Raw genomic sequence first — 21,277 nt, forward strand, 5'->3', positions numbered from 1 at the left:
CCCCCACTATTCTTCTATGATGTAGAGCTCCCACTATTCTTCTATGATGTAGAGCCCCCACTATTCTTCTATGATGTAGAGCCTCCACTGTTCTATTATGATGTAGAGCCCCCACTATTGTTCTATGATGTAGAGCCCCCACTATTCTTCTATGATGTAGAGCCCCCACTATTCTTCTATGATGTAGAGCCCCCACTATTCTTCTATGATGTAGAGCCCCCACTATTCTATGATATAGAGCCCCCACTATTCCTCTATGATGTAGAGCCCCCACTATTCTTCTATGATGTAGAGCCCCCACTATTCTTCTATGATGTAGAGCTCCCACTATTCTTCTATTATGTAGAGCTCCCACTATTCTTCTATGACGTAGAGCCCCCACTATTCTTCTATGACGTAGAGCCCCCACTATTCTTCTATGATGTAGAGCCCCCACTATTCTTCTATGATGTAGAGCCCCCACTATTTTTCTATGATGTAGAGCCCCCACTATTCTTCTATGATGTAGAGCCCCCACTATTCTTCTATGATGTAGAGCCCCCACTATTCTTCTATGATGTAGAGCCCCCACTATTCTTCTATGATGTAAAGCTCCCACTATTCTTCTATGATGTAGAGCCCCCTATATTCTTCTATGATGTAGAGCCCCCACTATTCTTCTATGATGTAGAGCCCCCACTATTCTTCTATGATGTAAAGCTCCCACTATTCTTCTATGATGTAGAGCCTCCACTATTCTTCTATGATGTAGAGCCCCCTATATTCTTCTATGATGTAGAGCTCCCACTATTCTTCTACGATGTAGAGCCCCCACTATTCTTCTATGATGTAGAGCCCCCACTATTCTTCTATGATGTAAAGCTCCCACTATTCTTCTATGATGTAGAGCCCCCTATATTCTTCTATGATGTAGAGCCCCCACTATTCTTCTATGATGTAGAGCCCCCACTATTCTTCTATGATGTAGAGCCCCCACTATTCTTCTATGATGTAAAGCTCCCACTATTCTTCTATGATGTAGAGCCCCCACTATTCTTCTATGATGTAGAGCCCCCACTATTCTTCTATGATGTAGAGCCCCCACTATTCTTCTATGATGTAGAGCCCCTACTATTCTTCTATGATGTAGAGCCCCCTATATTCTTCTATGATGTAGAGCCCCCACTATTCTTCTATGATGTAGAGCCCCCACTATTCTTCTATGATGTAGAGCCCCCACTATTCTTCTATGATGTAGAGCCCCCTATATTCTTCTATGATGTAAAGCTCCCACTATTCTTCTATGATGTAGAGCCCCCACTATTCTTCTATGATGTAGAGCCCCCACTATTCTTCTATGATGTAGAGCTCCCATTATTCTTCTATGATGTAGAGCCCCCACTATTCTTCTATGATGTAGAGCCCCCACTATTCTTCTATGATGTAGAGCCCCCACTATTCTTCTATGATGTACAGCCCCCACTATTCTTCTATGATGTAGAGCCCCCACTATTCTTCTATGATGTAGAGCTCCCTGTACATTCACTATACTGACCTCCTCCATATCTTGTATTTCCTCATATGTATATACTGCCAGCCACATTCCATGTACTATGTATGTTATAATATGTGTGTTTTATAAATATTTTCAATATATTAGACGTAGACACTTAAAGCTGCAATGTTACCTACATTTTATATTCCACAATGTATATCACGTCACCCTCTAGATCAGCTGGTTGTGTCCAACGCAAAGTATTCTTAAAGTTGAAGGAATCCATGGTGACATTGATAGGAGCTGGAAGTTTCCCGAACCCTGTATGTGCACAAAAATCAGAAGAAGTATTAGAGGATAATGGATATTGGACACTGCACTTTTCTTTTTATCACTTCAACTTATATATGGCTTGTTATTGTTAGGATTCGGATAGCTGGATGTGGATCCTCTGTGTCAGCAAGGGATTGGCGTGGACCGTGTCGGTGGACCGGTTCTAGGGTTGCTACTGGTTTTCACCAGAGCCCGCAGCAAGACCATCCCGCTTTGCGGCGGGCTCTGGTGAAAACCGGTAGCAACCAGGTAGTATCCACTGGCAACGGCTCAACCTCGCTGACTGCTGAGAAGGCGTGGGACAGAAGGACTAGGCAGAGGCAAGGTCAGACGTAGCAGAAGGTCGGGGCAGGCGGCAAGGTTCGTAGTCAATGAGGATAGCAGGAGATCTGGAACACAGGCTTTGGACAACACTAAACGCTTTCACTGGCACAAGGCAACAAGATCGGCAAGGAAGTGCAGGGGAAGTGAGGTAATATGGACAGGGAGCAGGTGGAAGCTAATTAGGCTGATTGGGCCAGGCACCAATCATTGGTGCACTGGCCCTTTAAATCTTAGAGAGCTGGCGCGCGCGCGCCCTAAGGAGCGGAGCCGCGCGCGCCAGGACGTGACAGGCGGGGACCGGGACAGGTGAGTGACTTGGGATGCGATTCGCGAGCGGGCGCGTCCCGCTATGCGAATCGCATCCCCGCCGGCAATGTCAGTGCAGCGCTCCCGGTCAGCTGGTCTGACCGGGGCGCTGCAGAGAGAGGAACGCCGCGAGCGCTCCGGGGAGGAGCAGGGACCCGGAGCGCTCGGCGTAACAGTTATTACATTGTTACCATTTAGGCCTAGATTATAGGAACTGTTCAAGGAGCAAATGCCCAGTGGACTCCACCCCCTAGGATCCTCCATTCGTCCAGTTCCATTCATCTGTAGGCAATTTCAAATGTTTGATACTGTAAGGACCTGTTCACATCCATCGGAGTACCAGTTGCAGATTCCGTAGTGTTTTATGGGAAAAATAATACTGGATGCAGCCCTATTCTCTCTGTCAAGTTGTTAGAAACATTTGTCAGAAACAGACAGACCCTGTTATATGTCATTGTTGTCTGTCATACAATGGTGGTGTTGTATGGACCCCTGTACTATGGTTTCCATTAAAAATACAAGCCACAACATATATGTGAACAGGGGCTGAGAAGATGTTCACACAGCATTTTGAGGCGGAAAATTCTTCTTTACAATCTTTGCAGATTGTGATGGAGATTTACATGCAGATATTAATTCCAATTTGAAAGTTTGTGTTGATTTTACAAGGAGAAATCCATGTTGAATGCTTAGAAAGTGACATCATGTTGCACTGAAAATTTGGGATTTGGTTTTTGAAAACCATGTTGATTTTTCGGTGTGGTGTGGAATTTCCTATTGAAGTCAATGGAGGATAGTTTTAATGCAAAATTTAAAATGTTATGCATCCAAAGGAGCATGGATTCTAGCTGTATGAATATGTTCTGTTGTTTCCTTCCTGTACGGTTGGTGCAAGTTGTCCGGCAATCACTTCATTTGTCCGCCCAGCACCCAGTTATTACAAGGGTAGTATAACATTAGAAATACATATCCCCCATCAGCTATAGTCTAAAGGCCGTGTCTGGCACTGAGGCTTAGCCTTGTTCAAAAGACTACTGTAATACCAGACACGGCACATGGGGGGCGGCACTGATTCCTGATTAAAAAAAAGAGAGAAAGATGACACTGACAGAGTGGTCTACCTATATTAAAACATGAACTGGCATGAACTCATGGAAGGTCAGAAGGGTAGTTGTAGTTAGAATTTTTACTGAATTTTGGCACCCAGAAAACAAAGAACAAAAAGGACAATACAATCACAGAAGAAAGAAAAAAATCCGGCACTGCCCCTTTAAACCTAGTAGATGATACCTTCAGTAGTAAAACCAGTGTTTGCAGTCAAAATTCTCCTACGAGTGGTGCTACATGCCATACGATACAGAGCACAATGGAATCACAAAAAGAATGCAGCGGAGCAACTCACCCAGTACACTGGAGACCGTAAAGCTTGTCAGTTCCCGGTCAGGCAACAGAGAAGCGGGGAGGTGGAAGATGGAACGCGGGGAGTCAGGCGTTGGGCCACAGCCGTATCACACCTTGTGGTGCTTCGTCAGGCCCCTGCGACCAAGGTGAAGCAGAAGATGGGACAAGGGGGGTGGGGGGGGGGGGAAATCAGGAGTTGGGCCACAGCCGTATTGCACGTATAGCCGTATTCGTCAGGCCCCTGCGATCAAGGTGAGGCAGAAGATGGAACAAGGGGGGGAAATCAGGCGTCGGGCCACAGCCGTATCGCACCTTGTGGTGCTTCGTCAGTCCCCTGCGACCTTGGTCGCAGGGGCCTGACGAAGCACCACAAGGTGCGATACGGCTGTGGCCCAATGCCTGACTCCCCCGTTCCATCTTCCGCCTCCCCGCTCCTCTGTTGCCTGACCGTGACCTGACAAGCTTTACGGCCTCCAGTGTTCCTACTTTTTGTGATTCCAAAAAGGACAATACAATCTCATTCACCAACAGAGAATCTAGAAATCAATTCCTGGTCAAGGGTAAAATACGTGAAAACTCATATCGAAAAATGTGATGGGAGGCCCCCACATTAGAGTTACATAAAAGAGAAGTTGTCTCTTTGCACCCTTTCTACTGACATATACAAGAGGGACAGAGGCAGCCGAGCAAGTGACTTGCATGGCCACCTCTCCTGGATAGGGTTGAAGACAGTTCTAGACATAAAATATTGACTGCAAGGATCAGAAGAACTGAGGAGGGCAGGTGGAATAGACAGAACTGAACATGCCAGGTATTTCAGCAAAGCGTCAAGTTTATTAATATCACCATAAAAATTAGAAGACTTTCAGCCTCCAAGGACTTTTTGCAAGCCAAGACAAGCACTAAAATAATTTCATGGTGACATAAATTAACACTATGATTTATTAAAATCATTGCTATTGCAGACTCCGTCTACTCTGCAAAGTCTGCAACCAAGTGGAAGACTGCGTCGAGTTAAGCACACAAGTGACACGAGACCCATTTTGCCCAGAGGAAGGGTAGATGGTGGATGCCACCTAGATTCTCAAAGTGGTAGAAGCCCCAAAGTACTCCCTATGGTTCATATCTGCAGCCCCTGCCCTATTTGTAGCAGCTGTGCAAGGTATTACCGCCCTGTGCCATTCTAGAGATGAATAACCCCTTTAAACCAATATGGAAGCTTGTCACACATATATCAGCTCTTAACATAGCATAATATGAGACATTGTTGCATCTCCTTATCAATGTCATTTGTTTGCACTTTATGAGCTGCAGTTTGAACTCTGCGGAGACTGACAACGTATGATATGTAGGAATCTCTCTATGAATGGCAATGACCATAAAACTTTACTATTCACAGGAACAAAGGTGAGGGAGGATGTTATGGTGAAGCCTGGAGGAAGTTTCAGGCTGGGTTCACACTACGGTTTGTATTTACGGTTCCCGTATACGGCTGGGAGTAGGGGGGATGGGGCTTAATCGCGGCGCCCGCACTCAGCCGTATACGGAAACCGTATTTAATGCATGTCTATGAGCCGACCGGAATGAACCGCAGCCTCTGGTCGGGTGCGTTTTCGGCCGTATGCGGTTTCCCGACCGCAGGCAAAAACGTGGTCGACCGCGTTTTTTGCCTACTGTCGGGAAACCGCATACGGCCGAAAACGCAGATGACCGGAGGCTCACTCCGGTCGGCTCATAGACATGCATTAAATACGGTTCCCGAATACGACTGAGTGCGGGCGCCGCAATTAAGCCCCCCCCCCCCTCCCAGCCGTATACGGGAACCGTAAATACAAACCGTAGTGTGAACCCAACCTTACCACTAACTGAACTTTGCAATAATTCTATCTAATATGATCATCTTGATTTATTTCTGTCCAGTGTCCAGGCTTCTAACTTTCTACCTTCAAGATAGAGGATCAATACTCCGCTTGCTTCAATGCCTTTTCCTCTTAGATTGTAAGCTCAGGGTCCTCACTCCTCTTGAAAATTCTACTATAAACTGGCCTCAAAACACATAAAGAGGTATCAGACCGTAACAACAATTTACCCCCAACGGGGTTAACAAGACCTCTGTATATAATGTGTCTAAACTAAAACATAACTTTTATTAATTTAATCAACTAAATAATATAGTGAATGGTGAGAATCACACTATTTAAAAACACAGCCCCCTTGTGTGTATCCAAAGATTCAGGTTAGAGAAGAACCACTGATGACCTCAATATAGTGTGAGAGCACTTTCATAAGTGTTTATGTACACCATTAATACACCATTATATCAGATATAGCGTGACAACTGATGTATTCCATTTATAATGTGCTCTCATATGAACTATAGAGGTATTCCAATAGCCTGCTGTGCACCGCAGGCCACAAGACCAGTGTTTTAATACCTACAGTGCATAGTGAAAGTATTCGGCCCTCTTGAACTTTTCAACCTTTTGCCACATTTCAGGCTTCAAACATAAAGATATAAAACTGTAATTTTTTGTGAAGAATCAACAACAAGTGGGACACAATCATGAAGTGGAACAAAATTTATTGGATATTTCAAACTTTGTTAACAAATAAAAAAACTGATAAATTGGGCGTGCAAAATTATTCAGCCCCTTTACTTTCAGTGCAGCAAACTCTCTCCAGAAGTTCAGTGAGGATCTCTGAATGATCCAATGTTGACCTAAATGACTAATAATGATAAATAGAATCCACCTGTGTGTAATCAAGTCTCCGTATAAATGCACCTGCACTGTGATGGCCTCAGAGGTCAGTTTAAAGCGCAGAGAGCATCATGAACAAAAACACACCAGGCAGGTCCGAGATACTGTTGTGGAGAAGTTTAAAGCCGGATTTGGATACAAAAAGATTTCCCAAGCTTTAAACATCCCAAGGAGCACTGTGCAAGCAATAATATTGAAATGGAAGGAGTATCAGACCACTGCAAATCTACAAAGACCTGGCCGTCCCTCTAAACTTTCAGCTCATACAAGGAGAAGACTGATCAGAGATGCAGCCAAGAGGCCCATGGTCACTCTGGATGAACTGCAGAGATCTACAGCTGAGGTGGGAGACTCTGTCCATAGGACAACAATCAGTCGTATACTGCACAAATCGGGCCTTTATGGAAGAGTGGCAAGAAGAAAGCCATTTCTTAACGATATCCATAAAAAGTATTGTTTAAAGTTTGCCACAAGCCACCTGGGAGACACAAAAAACATGTGGAAGAAGATGCTCTGGTCAGATGAAACCAAAATTGAAATTTTTGGCAACCATGCAAAATGTTATGTTTGGCGTAAAAGCAACACAGCTCATCAACCTGAACACACGGTCCCCACTGTCAAACATGGTGGTGGCAGCATCATGGTTTGGGTTTTTCTTCAGCAGGGACAGGGAAGATGGTTAAAATTGATGGGAAGATGGATGGAGCCAAATACAGGACCATTCTGGAAGAAAACCTGATGGAGTCTGGAAAAAAGACCTGAGACTGGGACGGAGATTTGTCTTCCAACAAGACAATGATCAAAAACATAAAGCAAAATCTAAAATGGAATGGACCACAAATAAACATATCCAGGTGTTAGAATGGCCAAGTCAAAGTCCAGACCTGAATCCAATTAAGAATCTGTGGAAAGAACTGAAAACTGCTGTTCACAAACACTCTCCATCCAACCTCACTGAGCTCGAGCTGTTCACAAACGCTCTCCATCCAACCTCACTGAGCTCCAGCTGTTCACAAACGCTCTCCATCCAACCTCACTGAGCTCCAGCTGTTCACAAACACTCTCCATCCAACCTCACTGAGCTCCAGCTGTTCACAAACGCTCTCCATCCAACCTCACTGAGCTCCAGCTGTTCACAAACACTCTCCATCCAACCTCACTGAGCTCCAGCTGTTCACAAACGCTCTCCATCCAACCTCACTGAGCTCCAGCTGTTCACAAACACTCTCCATCCAACCTCACTGAGCTCCAGCTGTTCACAAACGCTCTCCATCCAACCTCACTGAGCTCCAGCTGTTCACAAACGCTCTCCATCCAACCTCACTGAGCTCCAGCTGTTCACAAACGCTCTCCATCCAACCTCACTGAGCTCCAGCTGGAGGAGCAAGGAGGAATGGGCAAAAATTTCAGTCTCTCGATGTGCAAAACTGATAGAGACATACCCCAAGCGACTTACAGCTGTAATCGCAGCAAAAGGTGGCGCTACAAAGTATTAACTTAATAATAATTTTGCACGCCCAATTTTTCAGTTTTTCATTTGTTAAAAAAGTTTGAAATATCCAATAAATTTCGTTCCACTTCATGATTGTGTCCCACTTGTTGTTGATTCTTCACAAAAAATTACAGTTTTTTATCTTTATGTTTGAAGCCTGAAATGTGGCAAAAGGTGAAAAAGTTCAAGGGGGCCGAATACTTTCACTATGCACTGTATTATTACATTTTATAGAGGACACTTGGGGGTTGCAAATTAAAATATAATACTGTCACACCCCGACATGTTTCGCCACCAAGTGGCTTTATCAAGGAGGACAACTGAGAGTTTTCCTCCTTGATAAAGCCACTTGGTGGCAAAACATGTCGGGGTGTGACAGTATTATATTTTAATTTGCAACCCCCAAGTGTCCTCTATAAAATGTAATAATAATAGGTATTAAAACACTGGTCTTGTGGCCTGCGGTGCACAGCAGGCTATTGGAATACCTCTATAGTTCATATGAGAGCACATTATAAATGGAAGACATCAGTTGTCACGCTATATCTGATATAATGGTGTATTAATGGTGTACATAAACACCTATGAAAGTGCTCTCACACTATATTGAGGTCACCAGTGGTTCTTCTCTAACCTGAATCTTTGGATACACACAAGGGGGCTGTGTTTTTAAATAGTGTGATTCTCACCATTCACTATATTATTTGGTTAATTAAATTAATAAAAGTTATGTTTTAGTTTAGACACATTACATACAGAGGTCTTGTTAACCCCGTTGGGGTTAAATTGTTGTTACACTCGCTCCTCTTGTACCCCCTATTTCCTCATAGATTGTAAGCTCTTGTGATCAGGCTCCTCACTCCTCTTGTCTCCTCCTCATAGATTGTAAGCTCTTGTGATCAGGCTCCTCACTCCTCTTGTCTCCTCCTCATAGATTGTAAGGTCTTGTGATCAGGATCCTCACTCCTCTTGTCTCCTCCTCATAGATTGTAAGCTCTTGTGATCAGGATCCTCACTCCTCTTGTCTCCTCCTCAAAGATTGTAAGCTCTTGTGATCAGGATCCTCACTCCTCTTGTCTCCTCCTCATAGATTGTAAGGTCTTGTGATCAGGCTCCTCACTCCTCTTGTCTCCTTCTCATAGATTGTAAGGTCTTGTGATCAGGATCCTCACTCCTCTTGTCTCCTCCTCCTCATAGATTGTAAGCTCTTGTGATCAGGATCCTCACTCCTCTTGTCTCCTCATAGATTGTAAGCTCTTGTGATCGGGATCCTCACTCCTCTTGTCTCCTCATAGATTGTAAGCTGTTGTGATCAGGATCCTCACTCCTCTTGTCTCCTCCTCCTCATAGATTGTAAGCTCTTGTGATCAGGCTCCTCACTCCTCTTGTCTCCTCCTCATAGATTGTAAGCTCTTGTGATCAGGGTCCTCACTCCTCTTGTCTCCTCCTCATAGAATGTAAGCTCTTGTGATCAGGATCCTCTCTCCTCTTGTCTCCTCCTCATAGATTGTAAGCTCTTGTGATCAGGGTCCTCACTCCTCTTGTCTCCTCCTCAAAGATTGTAAGCTCTTGTGATCAGGATCCTCACTCCTCTTGTCCCCTCCTCATAGATTGTAAGGTCTTGTGATCAGGCTCCTCACTCCTCTTGTCTCCTTCTCATAGATTGTAAGGTCTTGTGATCAGGATCCTCACTCCTCTTGTCTCCTCCTCCTCATAGATTGTAAGCTCTTGTGATCAGGATCCTCACTCCTCTTGTCTCCTCATAGATTGTAAGCTCTTGTGATCGGGATCCTCACTCCTCTTGTCTCCTCATAGATTGTAAGCTGTTGTGATCAGGATCCTCACTCCTCTTGTCTCCTCCTCCTCATAGATTGTAAGCTCTTGTGATCAGGCTCCTCACTCCTCTTGTCTCCTCCTCATAGATTGTAAGCTCTTGTGATCAGGGTCCTCACTCCTCTTGTCTCCTCCTCATAGAATGTAAGCTCTTGTGATCAGGATCCTCTCTCCTCTTGTCTCCTCCTCATAGATTGTAAGCTCTTGTGATCAGGGTCCTCACTCCTCTTGTCTCCTCCTCAAAGATTGTAAGCTCTTGTGATCAGGATCCTCACTCCTCTTGTCCCCTTCTCATAGATTGTAAGGTCTTGTGATCAGGCTCCTCACTCCTCTTGTCTCCTTCTCATAGATTGTAAGGTCTTGTGATCAGGATCCTCACTCCTCTTGTCTCCTCCTCCTCATAGATTGTAAGCTCTTGTGATCGGGATCCTCACTCCTCTTGTCTCCTCCTCATAGATTGTAAGCTCTTGTGATTAGGATCCTCACTCCACTTGTCTCCTCCTCATAGATTGTAAGGTCTTGTGATCAGGGTCCTCACTCCTCTTGTCTCCTCCTCATAGATTGTAAGCTCCTGTGATCAGGCTCCTCACTCCTCTTGTCTCCTCCTCATAGATTATAAACTCTTGTGATCAGGCTCCTCACTCCTCGTCTCCTCCTCATAGATTATAAGGTCTTGTGATCAGGATCCTCACTCCTCTTGTCTCCTCCTCATAGATTGTAAGCTCTTGTGATCAGGATCCTCACTCCTCTTGTCTCCTCATAGATTGTAAGCTCTTGTGATCGGGATCCTCACTCCTCTTGTCTCCTCATAGATTGTAAGCTGTTGTGATCAGGATCCTCACTCCTCTTGTCTCCTCCTCCTCATAGATTGTAAGCTCTTGTGATCAGGCTCCTCACTCCTCTTGTCTCCTCCTCATAGATTGTAAGCTCTTGTGATCAGAGTCCTCACTCCTCTTGTCTCCTCCTCATAGATTGTAAGCTCTTGTGATCAGGATCCTCTCTCCTCTTGTCTCCTCCTCATAGATTGTAAGCTCTTGTGATCAGGATCCTCACTCCTCTTGTCCCCTCCTCCTCATAGATTGTAAGCTCTTGTGATCAGGATCCTCTCTCCTCTTGTCTCCTCCTCCTCATAGATTGTAAGCTCTTGTGATCAGGATCCTCACTCCTCTTGTCTCCTCCTCATAGATTGTAAGCTCTTGTGATCAGGATCCTCACTCCTCTTGTCTCCTCCTCATAGATTGTAAGCTCTTGTGATCAGGCTCCTCACTCCTCTTGTCTCCTCATAGATTGTAAGCTCTTGTGATCAGGATCCTCTCTCCTCTTGTCTCCTCCTCCTCATAGATTGTAAGCTCTTGTGATCAGGATCCTCACTCCTCTTGTCTCCTCCTCCTCATAGATTGTAAGCTCTTGTGATCAGGATCCTCACTCCTCCTGTCTCCTCCTCATAGATTGTAAGCTCTTGTGATCAGGGTCCTCACTCCTCTTGTCTCCTCCTCATAGATTGTAAGCTCTTATGATCAGGGTCCTCACTCCTCCTCATAGATTGTAAACTCTTGTGATCAGGATCCTCTCTCCTCTTGTCTCCTCCTCCTCATAGATTGTAAGCTCTTGTGATCAGGATCCTCACTCCTCTTGTCTCCTCCTCATAGATTGTAAGCTCTTGTGATCAGGATCCTCACTCCTCTTGTCTCCTCCTCCTCATAGATTGTAAGCTCTTGTGATCAGGATCCTCTCTCCTCTTGTCTCCTCCTCCTCATAGATTGTAAGCTCTTGTGATCAGGATCCTCACTCCTCTTGTCTCCTCCTCATAGATTGTAAGCTCTTGTGATCAGGATCCTCACTCCTCTTGTCTCCTCCTCATAGATTGTAAGCTCTTGTGATCAGGCTCCTCACTCCTCTTGTCTCCTCATAGATTGTAAGCTCTTGTGATCAGGATCCTCTCTCCTCTTGTCTCCTCCTCCTCATAGATTGTAAGCTCTTGTGATCAGGATCCTCACTCCTCTTGTCTCCTCCTCCTCATAGATTGTAAGCTCTTGTGATCAGGATCCTCACTCCTCCTGTCTCCTCCTCATAGATTGTAAGCTCTTGTGATCAGGGTCCTCACTCCTCTTGTCTCCTCCTCATAGATTGTAAGCTCTTATGATCAGGGTCCTCACTCCTCCTCATAGATTGTAAACTCTTGTGATCAGGATCCTCTCTCCTCTTGTCTCCTCCTCCTCATAGATTGTAAGCTCTTGTGATCAGGATCCTCACTCCTCTTGTCTCCTCCTCATAGATTGTAAGCTCTTGTGATCAGGATCCTCACTCCTCTTGTCTCCTCCTCATAGATTGTAAGGTCTTGTGATCAGGATCCTCACTCCTCTTGTCTCCTCCTCATAGATTGTAAGCTCTTGTGATCAGGATCCTCACTCCTCTTGTCTCCTCCTCATAGATTGTAAGCTCTTGTGATCAGGATCCTCACTCCTCTTGTCTCCTCCTCATAGATTGTAAGCTCTTGTGATCAGGATCCTCTCTCCTCTAGAATCCCTTTTTGTCTCTTTCTCCCTCATAAATCCTTATGTTATCATTATTAGAGCTTTTTTTTATTTTTTTACTAAAAGAAAACCGAGGCGGTACAATCACAAAAGAATTTATGAGGGCGAAAGGAAGGGAGAGTCCATCAGTTACAATTATATATAATCATATCGGGGGAGAGTTATGAAAACCCGTCCAGAGTAGAAGTTGCTGAGTTGTCCATAGCAACCAATCAGATCGCTTCTTTCATTTCTCAGAGGCCTTTTCAAAAGTGAAAGCAGCGATCTGATTGGTTGCTATGGGCAACTCAGCAACTTTTCCTCTGGACGGGTTTTCATAAATCTCCCCCGATATGATTATATATAATTGTAACTGGTGGACTCTCCCTTCCTTTCGCCCTCATACATTCTTTTGTTTCAGACACAATAAGAACGTCTTTCACCTCAGGCCCCCATGCACTTCCGGCTGTAAACATCCTCCCTTGTGGTCAGTCACAAATGTTCTTTCTAGTGCTTCTTGTGGTCTAATGTAGACATGACAGAACTCAATTATTCGGGTACTGTAGATCCTTGTTATTTGAGAATTGTCTATGATCTGTACCCTGTTTATATGATGAATTATTATACTACTATTCAGGTACACTCTGGCACTATTATATGACAATGTGTAGTAGTATTATTTAGGCCCTTTATGGCACTATTATATAAAAATATCTAGTATTATTCTTATTTGGGCATTCTGTGGCACTATAATATGTCAGCACATAGTATTATTATTATTATTATTTAGGCCCTCTATGACATTATTGAATGACCATGTATAGTACTAATATTATTATTGTTCCTTAGGCCCTCTATGGCATTGTTTACTGACTGTGTGTAGTTATATTATTATGGTTATCAATGGCACTATTATATGACCGTGTAAAGTATTAGTATTATTGTTCTCAATGGCACTATTATATGACCGTGTAAAGTATTAGTATTATTGTTCTCAATGGCACTATTATATGACAATGTATAGTATTCAATTTCTTTATGGCGCTTTAATAAAATGATGTACTGAATGGTATTGTCTAGGCCAGTGGTCTCAAATCTAGGCCATCCAGATGTTGCAAAATTTCAACTCCCGTAGGGTGTTTGCTCCACTAAAATGTTTGTTCAACATTGTTTGAGGGGCGGAAATTGCAAAAAGACAATTTTTTTTTTTTTTTTTTGTGGTTTTATATATGATTTGTATTCAGTGCAGGGTCAGGCTGTCCTACCTGTGTACTAGATTCCCTGTGGGCCTCTGTTCTGACATAATAACCAGGGGCAATTTCTTATGGGGTGATTCATTAATAACCAGACAGATCCTATCCATGATACATCCTGTGTGTACAATGATAAAGATTATAACGTGATTAAAGGGGTACTCCGGTGCTTAAACATCTTATCCCCTATCCAAAGGATAGGGGATAAGATGCCTGATCGCGGGAATCCCGCAGCTGGGGACCCCCGGGATCTTGCACGCGGCACCCCGTTTGTCATCAGTGCCCGGAGCGTGGCGACCGCAGAGTCGGCGGGGTGTGACGTCACGCCTCCGCCCCCGTGTGACGTCACGCTCCGCCCCTCAATGCTAAAATGTTTGTTCAATCCCGCCCGCTTCCATTAACATAGGAATGTACACTACACACGCTGCTATACATTGCGGGTATGTGTAGACTGCAGAGCATTGCACTGTAGTGCTCTCCAGTCTTCGGGGCTCCGGCCTTCTTCTGCATTCCGGGGCCCAACACGTCAGACTGTGCTGAGCTTATCGCCGGCTGCAAAGATGCCCCCCCGCCTTGGCAGGTCATAGGCTGAGCGGCAGTAGTGTCATGTTGTTTTGGATACGTTCCAAGTGACTGCTCTAGGTTGATGTCCTGCTCCAAATTAGATAAATACGTGCACGGAGAAAACACGCTGACTCTCTCATTGGCTCAAAGCATTTCTCTGATTTATTGTATAGTGTACACACAAAGGTATATCCTTCCGTAGGGCGTAACACATTGTATAAGCATTCTAATTGGTTAGCTATTTACATAAGCATTGCATCATATTATCTCTGTGCTAAAAGAGGATGGTCACACAGGATGTAATACAGGATTTTTATCTTCATTTTAGAAGAATGATCTTCATTTTACTTTTATTATCCATAACAATGTAACCGGTCCAGGCACCAGGAAGAAGGGTGGGCCCGGACCCTTTACATGACACTACTGCCGCTCAGCTTATCACTGGCCGAGGAGGGACATCTTTGCATCCGGCGAGAAGCTAAGTGCAGTCTGATGTGTTGGGCCCCAGAATGCAGAAGAAGGTTTTGATAAAACTCCCCCAAGGTCCACACATTTTTTTTTTGCCCCACCAATTTTTATCTTACCCCAATAGCAGACAAAAAAAAAAAAACAGATCATAAAACATATAACTAGAGGAGCAAGGTTAAATAAAAAGTCTCGTTCTGATCCCTGAAGCTTGATTTTTTTGGTGCACGCTGTTATGAAATTAGCATTTTTCAGCAGTTTCAAAGTGATTATTTTGCACCAATTGTGCACCATTTTGTACACCAAAAAAACTGCATTTTAAAAATCCCAATACAGATCAATTTTGTCAGGTATTTGGGCTTTCCTGAGGAGATGTTGGATTTCTGTTTTTTTTTTTGGCGCCGAAGTACAGCATGCCGCAAAATAGGCTCATGAAATTGCAAAAAGACTTTTAAGTTTTTTTTTTGTGGTTTTATATATGATTTGTATTCAGTGCAGGGTCAGGCTGTCCCACTTATGTACTAGATTCCCTGTGGGCCTCTGTTCTGACATAATAATGGGCCCTCCTTTTTGGAGACCTCTGAGCCAGTCACTTGTCACCAGGGGGCAAGATGCCTGATTGCGGGAGTCCCACCGCTGGGGACCCCCGGGATCTTGCACGCGGCACCACGTTTGTAATCAGACCCGGAGTGTGTTCGCTATGGGACTGATTACCGGCGACCGCAGGGCCGGCGGCGTGTGACGTCACGCCTCCGCCCCCGTGTGACGTCACGCTCCGCCCCTCAATGCAAGCCTACGGGAGGGGGCGTGATAGCTATCACGCCCCCTCCCGTAGGCTTGCATTGAGGGGTGGAGCATGACGTGATGTCACACGGGGGGCGGAGGCGTGACATCACACGCCGCCCACCCTGCGGTCGACCATAATCAGACCCGGAGCGAACACGCTCCGGGTCTGATTACAAAAGGGGTGCCGCGTACATGATCCCGGGGGTCCCCAGCTGTGGGACTCCCGCGATCAGGCATTTTATCCCCTATCCTTTGGATAGGGGATAAGATGTTTAAGCACCGGAGTACCCCTTTAAAGTGGATACGCACTTGTTTTGTATAGACTTCTGAAAGCCACTATTGCCAAAATTCCTGGAAACTAGATCCATTTTGTTTACACAGGATGGGTTGTGTAGTTGTTGACATATTCCTTCACTACTGGAGTATAATTCTGTGCTGCTTTTTCATGTTTTTTTTTTTTTTTTATTTGTTTTTGTTATTTTTTTTTTTTTTTAAATCTTATTGGTTTTATGTATTATAATAAACGTTATTGAAAAAAAATGTTACGCTGTAGTAAATGGGATCTTCAATAGCTTTGGGCTGTGTAGATAGAAGTTCCAATCATTACAATTAATGGACCACAATATAACTTGAGGATAAAAGCTACAGTACCCTTTATTCTATGGGTTAAACCAACGCTCATGTGTCAATTTTATCTATCGTGTATAAGGGTGCATTCCCACAGGGCGTATATGCAGCGTATTTGACGCTGCGCAAAATTTATGGCAGCAGCGGGAAATACGCTGCGTATCCCTTGGTCACTATACACACAGGGCTTTCCGGCGGCAGCCCTATGTGTGTAGTGAGTTTCGGAGGCGGAGCCATGTGCCAGTGTGTCTGTGACGCGCAGCTCCGCCTCCAAAACTCACTACACACATAGGGCTGCCGCCGGAAAGCCCTGTGTGTATAGTGACCAAGGGATACGCAGCGTATTTCCCGCTGCTGCCATAAATTTTGCGCAGCGTCAAATACGCTGCGTATACGCCCTGTGGGAACGCACCCTAAATGCGTATATTTGTCCCTGCAGCTATTGCCTGTTAGGAGTCCAAATACAGGAACTGAGGGCAGGAAAAGGAGGGCTCTGTACAGGCTCCTGGCTTGTCAATCATCCTCATGTGTGAGCTGCGGGCATGTCATAAAGCCTCAGTGTACAGAGCCATGCATGTCCTCCTCACTTCCTGTATTTGGACTCCTCATAGAGACACACAGGCAATAGCTGCGGGGACTAAAATATACACTTTTTTTAACCAATGTATATTACACATATAATGGTATTATCTTCATTATATAAAAAGTTTTTGTTGATGACAGGTACACTTTAAATGTCCTGCCACCAGATCAATGTCATGGTAAAGTATGATTTAACTGTCCCCCAGGCAGGTGCAGAGAATGCTAAAGGACAACTGCAGCGGAATTACACTTATCCCCTATCCACAGGATAGGGGATAAGTCTTTGAATGCGGGGGGTCCGACCGCTGGGACCCCCCTCGATCTCCCTAACGGGCCGCCGGCATTAGCGCCCATGGTGACGTAGCGTCGACCTAGAGGTCGACGGTGACGCCCCGTCTCCTCCCCATCCCCATATAGTTCTATGGGGGAGACGGGGAGGCACGAATACTGCCTCCCCGCCTCTCCCATAGAGATGTATGGAAGAGGCGTGCCGACCGCAACGTCATGCTGCGGCTGGCACGCCCCCTGCACGGGAGAGCCGCGGCCCCGTATAGGAGATCGCCGGGGGCCCCAGCGTTCGGACCCCCCGCGATCAAACACTTATCCCCTATCTTGAGGATAGGGGTTAAGTGTTTGTACCACTGCAGATGTCCTTTAAGTGCGGTGGCAGGGAGAGGGGAGGGGGGGGGGGGCGGGGAAGTGAAGATTTATTGTGGGCTGAGAGAAGAGGGGGAAGGAGGGGGGAGGGGTATAGCACTGCTGTGCCTTCTGGAGACTGGGAAAGCTGGGTGGCATGCAAACCTGCAGGGTACTCAGCTAATAAATAATAAGGCAAAATCGTAACAATAGGGTGTACAGAGAGTCCAAACCTGGGCCGAGGGAGCCTAAGAGGTCTCTCCTCCCCATATGAGGAGACAAACAATACAAAAAGTACAGACTTTACATTAACTTTATGTTACACCTCTATTTCTTTGTTAAAGGGGTTATCCAGGAAAAAACTTTTTTTTTATATATCAACTGGTTCCAGAAAGTTAAACAGATTTGTAAATGACTTCTATTAGGAAATCTTAATCCTTTCAGTACTTATGAGCTTCTGAAGTTAAGGTTTTTCTTTTCTGTCTAAGTGCTCTCTGATGACACGTGTCTCGGGAACCGCCCAGTTTAGAAGCAAATCCCCATAGCAAATCTCTTCTAAACTGGGCGTTTTCCGAGACACGTGTGCTCAGAGAGCACTTAGACAGAAAAGAACAACCTTAACTTCAGAAGCTCATAAGTACTGAAAGGATTAAGATTTTTTAATAGAAGTAATTTACAAATCTGTTTAACTTTCTGGAGCCAGTTGATATTTATAAAAAAAAAAGGTTTTTCCTGGAATACCCCTTTAAACATTCTAGTCATTTCTTATCCATATTAGCTTAGGGAGGATACATTTCAGCTTTTCTCCACTCTAACATGACAAATAATCCAAAACAAGTGGTTGGGGGAGGGGGTGGTAATTGAGGGGTTGTAGTTGGGGAGTAGTAAATTAAGGAGTAGTATTTGGCCTGATAGATAGGATGACTCTTTTACCTCCAGCTGTTGCAAAACTACAACTCTTAGAATGCCCGGACAGCCAACAGCTGTGTAGGCATGCCGGGATATGTTGTTTTGCAACAGCTGGAAGTACCCTGCTTGGGAAATACTGCTATTCAAGATTTTACATTGGAGCCATTGGTCTGGAGATAAACCTTAAAGGGGTTATCCAGGGAAAAAAAAACTTTTTTTTATATATATCAACTGGCTCCAGAAAGTTAAACAGATTTGTAAATTACTTCTATTAAAAAATCTTAATCCTTTCAGTACTTATGAGCTTCTGAAGTTTAGGTTGTTCTTTTCTGTCTAAGTAATCTCTGATGACACGTGTCCAGTTGATGTATAAAAAAAAGTTTTTTTCCTGGAATACCCCTTTAAAGGGGTTTTTCATTAGTTTAAAAAAATAAAAAATTAAATAAATAAATAAAAGTGACTCACCCCTAAATCCGCCACTACTGCAATGACGTTGCAAACATTGTGCATGTGAAGCAAAGTTAAAGGGGTTATCCAGGAAAAAACTTTTTTTTATATATCAACTGGTTCCAGAAAGTTAAACAGATTTGTAAATTACTTCTATTAAAAAAAATCTTAATCCTTTCAGTACTTATGAGCTTCTGAAGTTAAGGTTGTTCTTTTCTGTCTAAGTGCTCTCTGATGACACGTGTCTCGGGAACCGCCCAGTTTAGAAGCAAATTCCCATAGCAAACCTCTTCTAAACTGGACAGTTCCCGAGACACGTGTCATCAGAGAGCACTTAGACAGAAAAGAACAACCTTAACTTCAGAAGCTCATAAGTACTGAAAGGATTAAGATTTTTTTAAAGTAATAGTTAAGTAATTTACAAATCTGTTTAACTTTCTGGAGCCAGTTGATATATAAAAAAAAGTTTTTTCCTGGAATACCCCTTTAACACTGCATAAAAATTATTTTATGTACTAATTCTGAGACATTTTTAGTTGTTTTTTCCGCAATCGGCAAAACAAATTATGTCTGAAAATGCAAGCGTAATTAATAAAATACGATTTTTTTTTTTTTTTTTTTTTCCGCAGTGTGAACTCCAGTAAATGGCTGCAGTGTCACATGCATCATGTTATTGCAACAATTCCAGCGGAGACACCAGAGCGGCAGTTTATTATAATTTTTTTTTTTGTTTTGACCCCATTCCCACCCTTTATAAAACAGTTTTAGGGTACGTTCGCACGTACGCAGATTTTATGTGTAGGATTTGATGCACAGGATTTTCTGCTGCAGATTTCAATGTAAACTAAATGACTGAGCGCAGCTTCAAATCGGCAGTTACAAATCCTGCACAGCAAATTTGCGCAGGATCCTGTACGTGTAAACGTACCCTTAGGGCAGTGTTCTCCAACCTGCGGACCTCCAGACGTTGCAAAACTACAACTCCCAGCATGCCCGGACAGCCAACGGCTGTCCGGGCATGCTGGGAGTTGTTACGCCGAGCGCTCCGGGTCCCCGTTCCTCCCCGGAGCGCTCGCCTCATCCTCGCTACTACAGCGCCCCGGTCAGGTCCTCTGACCGGGTGCGCTGCGGTACCGCCTCCAGCCGGGATGCGATTCGCGAAGCGGGTGGCGCCCGCTCGCGATGCGCACCCCGGCTTCCGTACCTGACTCGCTCTCCGTCGGTCCTGTCCCGGCACGCGCGGCCCCGCTCCCTAGGGCGCGCGCGCGCCGGGTCTCTGCGATTTAAAGGGCCACTGCGCCGCTGATTGGCGCAAGTGGTTCTAATTAGTGTGTTCACCTGTGCACTCCCTATGTATACCTCACTTCCCCTGCACTTCCTTGCCGGATCTTGTTGCCCTTGTGCCTAGTGAAAGCGTTTCCTTGTGTGTTCCTAGCCTGTGTTCCAGACCTCCTGCCGTTGCCCCTGACTACGATCCTTGCTGCCTGCCCCGACCTTCTGCTACGTCCGACCTCGCTTCTGTCTACTCCCTTGTACCGCGCCTATCTTCAGCAGTCAGAGAGGTTGAGCCGTTGCTAGTGGATACGACCTGGTCACTACCGCCGCAGCAAGACCATCCTGCTTTGCGGCGGGCTCTGGTGAAAACCAGTAGTGACTTAGAACCGGTCCACTAGCACGGTCCACGCCAATCCCTCTCTGGCACAGAGGATCCACCTCCTGCCAGCTGGAATCGTGACAGTAGATCCGGCCATGGATTCCGCTGAGGTGCCGCTGTCAAGTCTTGCCGACATTTCCACGATGATCACCCAACAAAATCACCAGCTGGCATACTTGTCCTCCGTGACACAGCAACTGAAGTCACAGTTACAGCAGCTGCTGTCACTGACACAGCAGCGGCAACTGCAACAACCATCTCCTCCGCCGGCTCCTGCAACTCCTCCGCAGCGTCCGGCCGCTCCTAACCCCTGCTTGTCCCTGCCGGACAAATTTGATGGGGACTCTAGACTCTGCCGTGGTCTCCTTTCTGGAAAGGCCTTGTCTTGGGCCACACCGCTCTGGGACCGCAATGATCCTGCCACAGTCCAGTCCTTCTTCGCTGAGGTCCGTGGTGTCTTCGAGGAGCCTGCCCGAGCTTCTTCTGCCGAGACTGCCCTGCTGAACCTGGTCCAGGGTAATTCTTCCGTTGGCGAGTACGCCATTCAGTTCCGTGCTCTTGCTTCCGAGTTGTCCTGGAATAGTGAGGTCCTCTGCGCGACCTTTAAAAAAGGCCTATCCAGCAACATTAAAGATGTTCTGGCCGCACGAGAAACTCCTGCTAACCTACATGAACTCATTCATCTTGCCACTCGCATTGACATGCTTTCTTCCGGATGGCGTCTGGAGCTCCGCCTGGATATGGACTTTGTTCGCACGAGGCGTTTTTTCCCCCCGGCTCCTCTCTCCTCTGGTCCTCTGCAATCCGTTCCTGTGCCTCCCGCCGTGGAGGCTATGCAGGTTGACCGGTCTCGCTTGACACCTCAAGAGAGGACACAACGCCGCATGGAGAATCTTTGCCTGTGCTATGCCGGTACCGA

The 21,277-nt window shown here is 45.4% G+C and overlaps 1 protein-coding gene across 1 annotated transcript in view; it reads right to left on the bottom strand.

Moving 5' to 3' along the window:
* The window catches only part of LOC130357505 (interleukin-10 receptor subunit beta-like), a 50,034-nt gene that overhangs the window by 22,370 nt on the left and 6,387 nt on the right, over window positions 1-21,277 (bottom strand). The window contains exon 2 of the mRNA XM_056560202.1: window positions 1,672-1,795. Within this exon, the coding sequence (XP_056416177.1) occupies window positions 1,672-1,795 (124 nt within the window). The remainder of the gene's footprint in view (window positions 1-1,671; window positions 1,796-21,277) is intronic.

This window comes from Hyla sarda, chromosome 2, assembly GCF_029499605.1.
Source record: "Hyla sarda isolate aHylSar1 chromosome 2, aHylSar1.hap1, whole genome shotgun sequence".
In the NCBI taxonomy this organism is placed as follows: Eukaryota; Metazoa; Chordata; class Amphibia; order Anura; family Hylidae; genus Hyla; species Hyla sarda.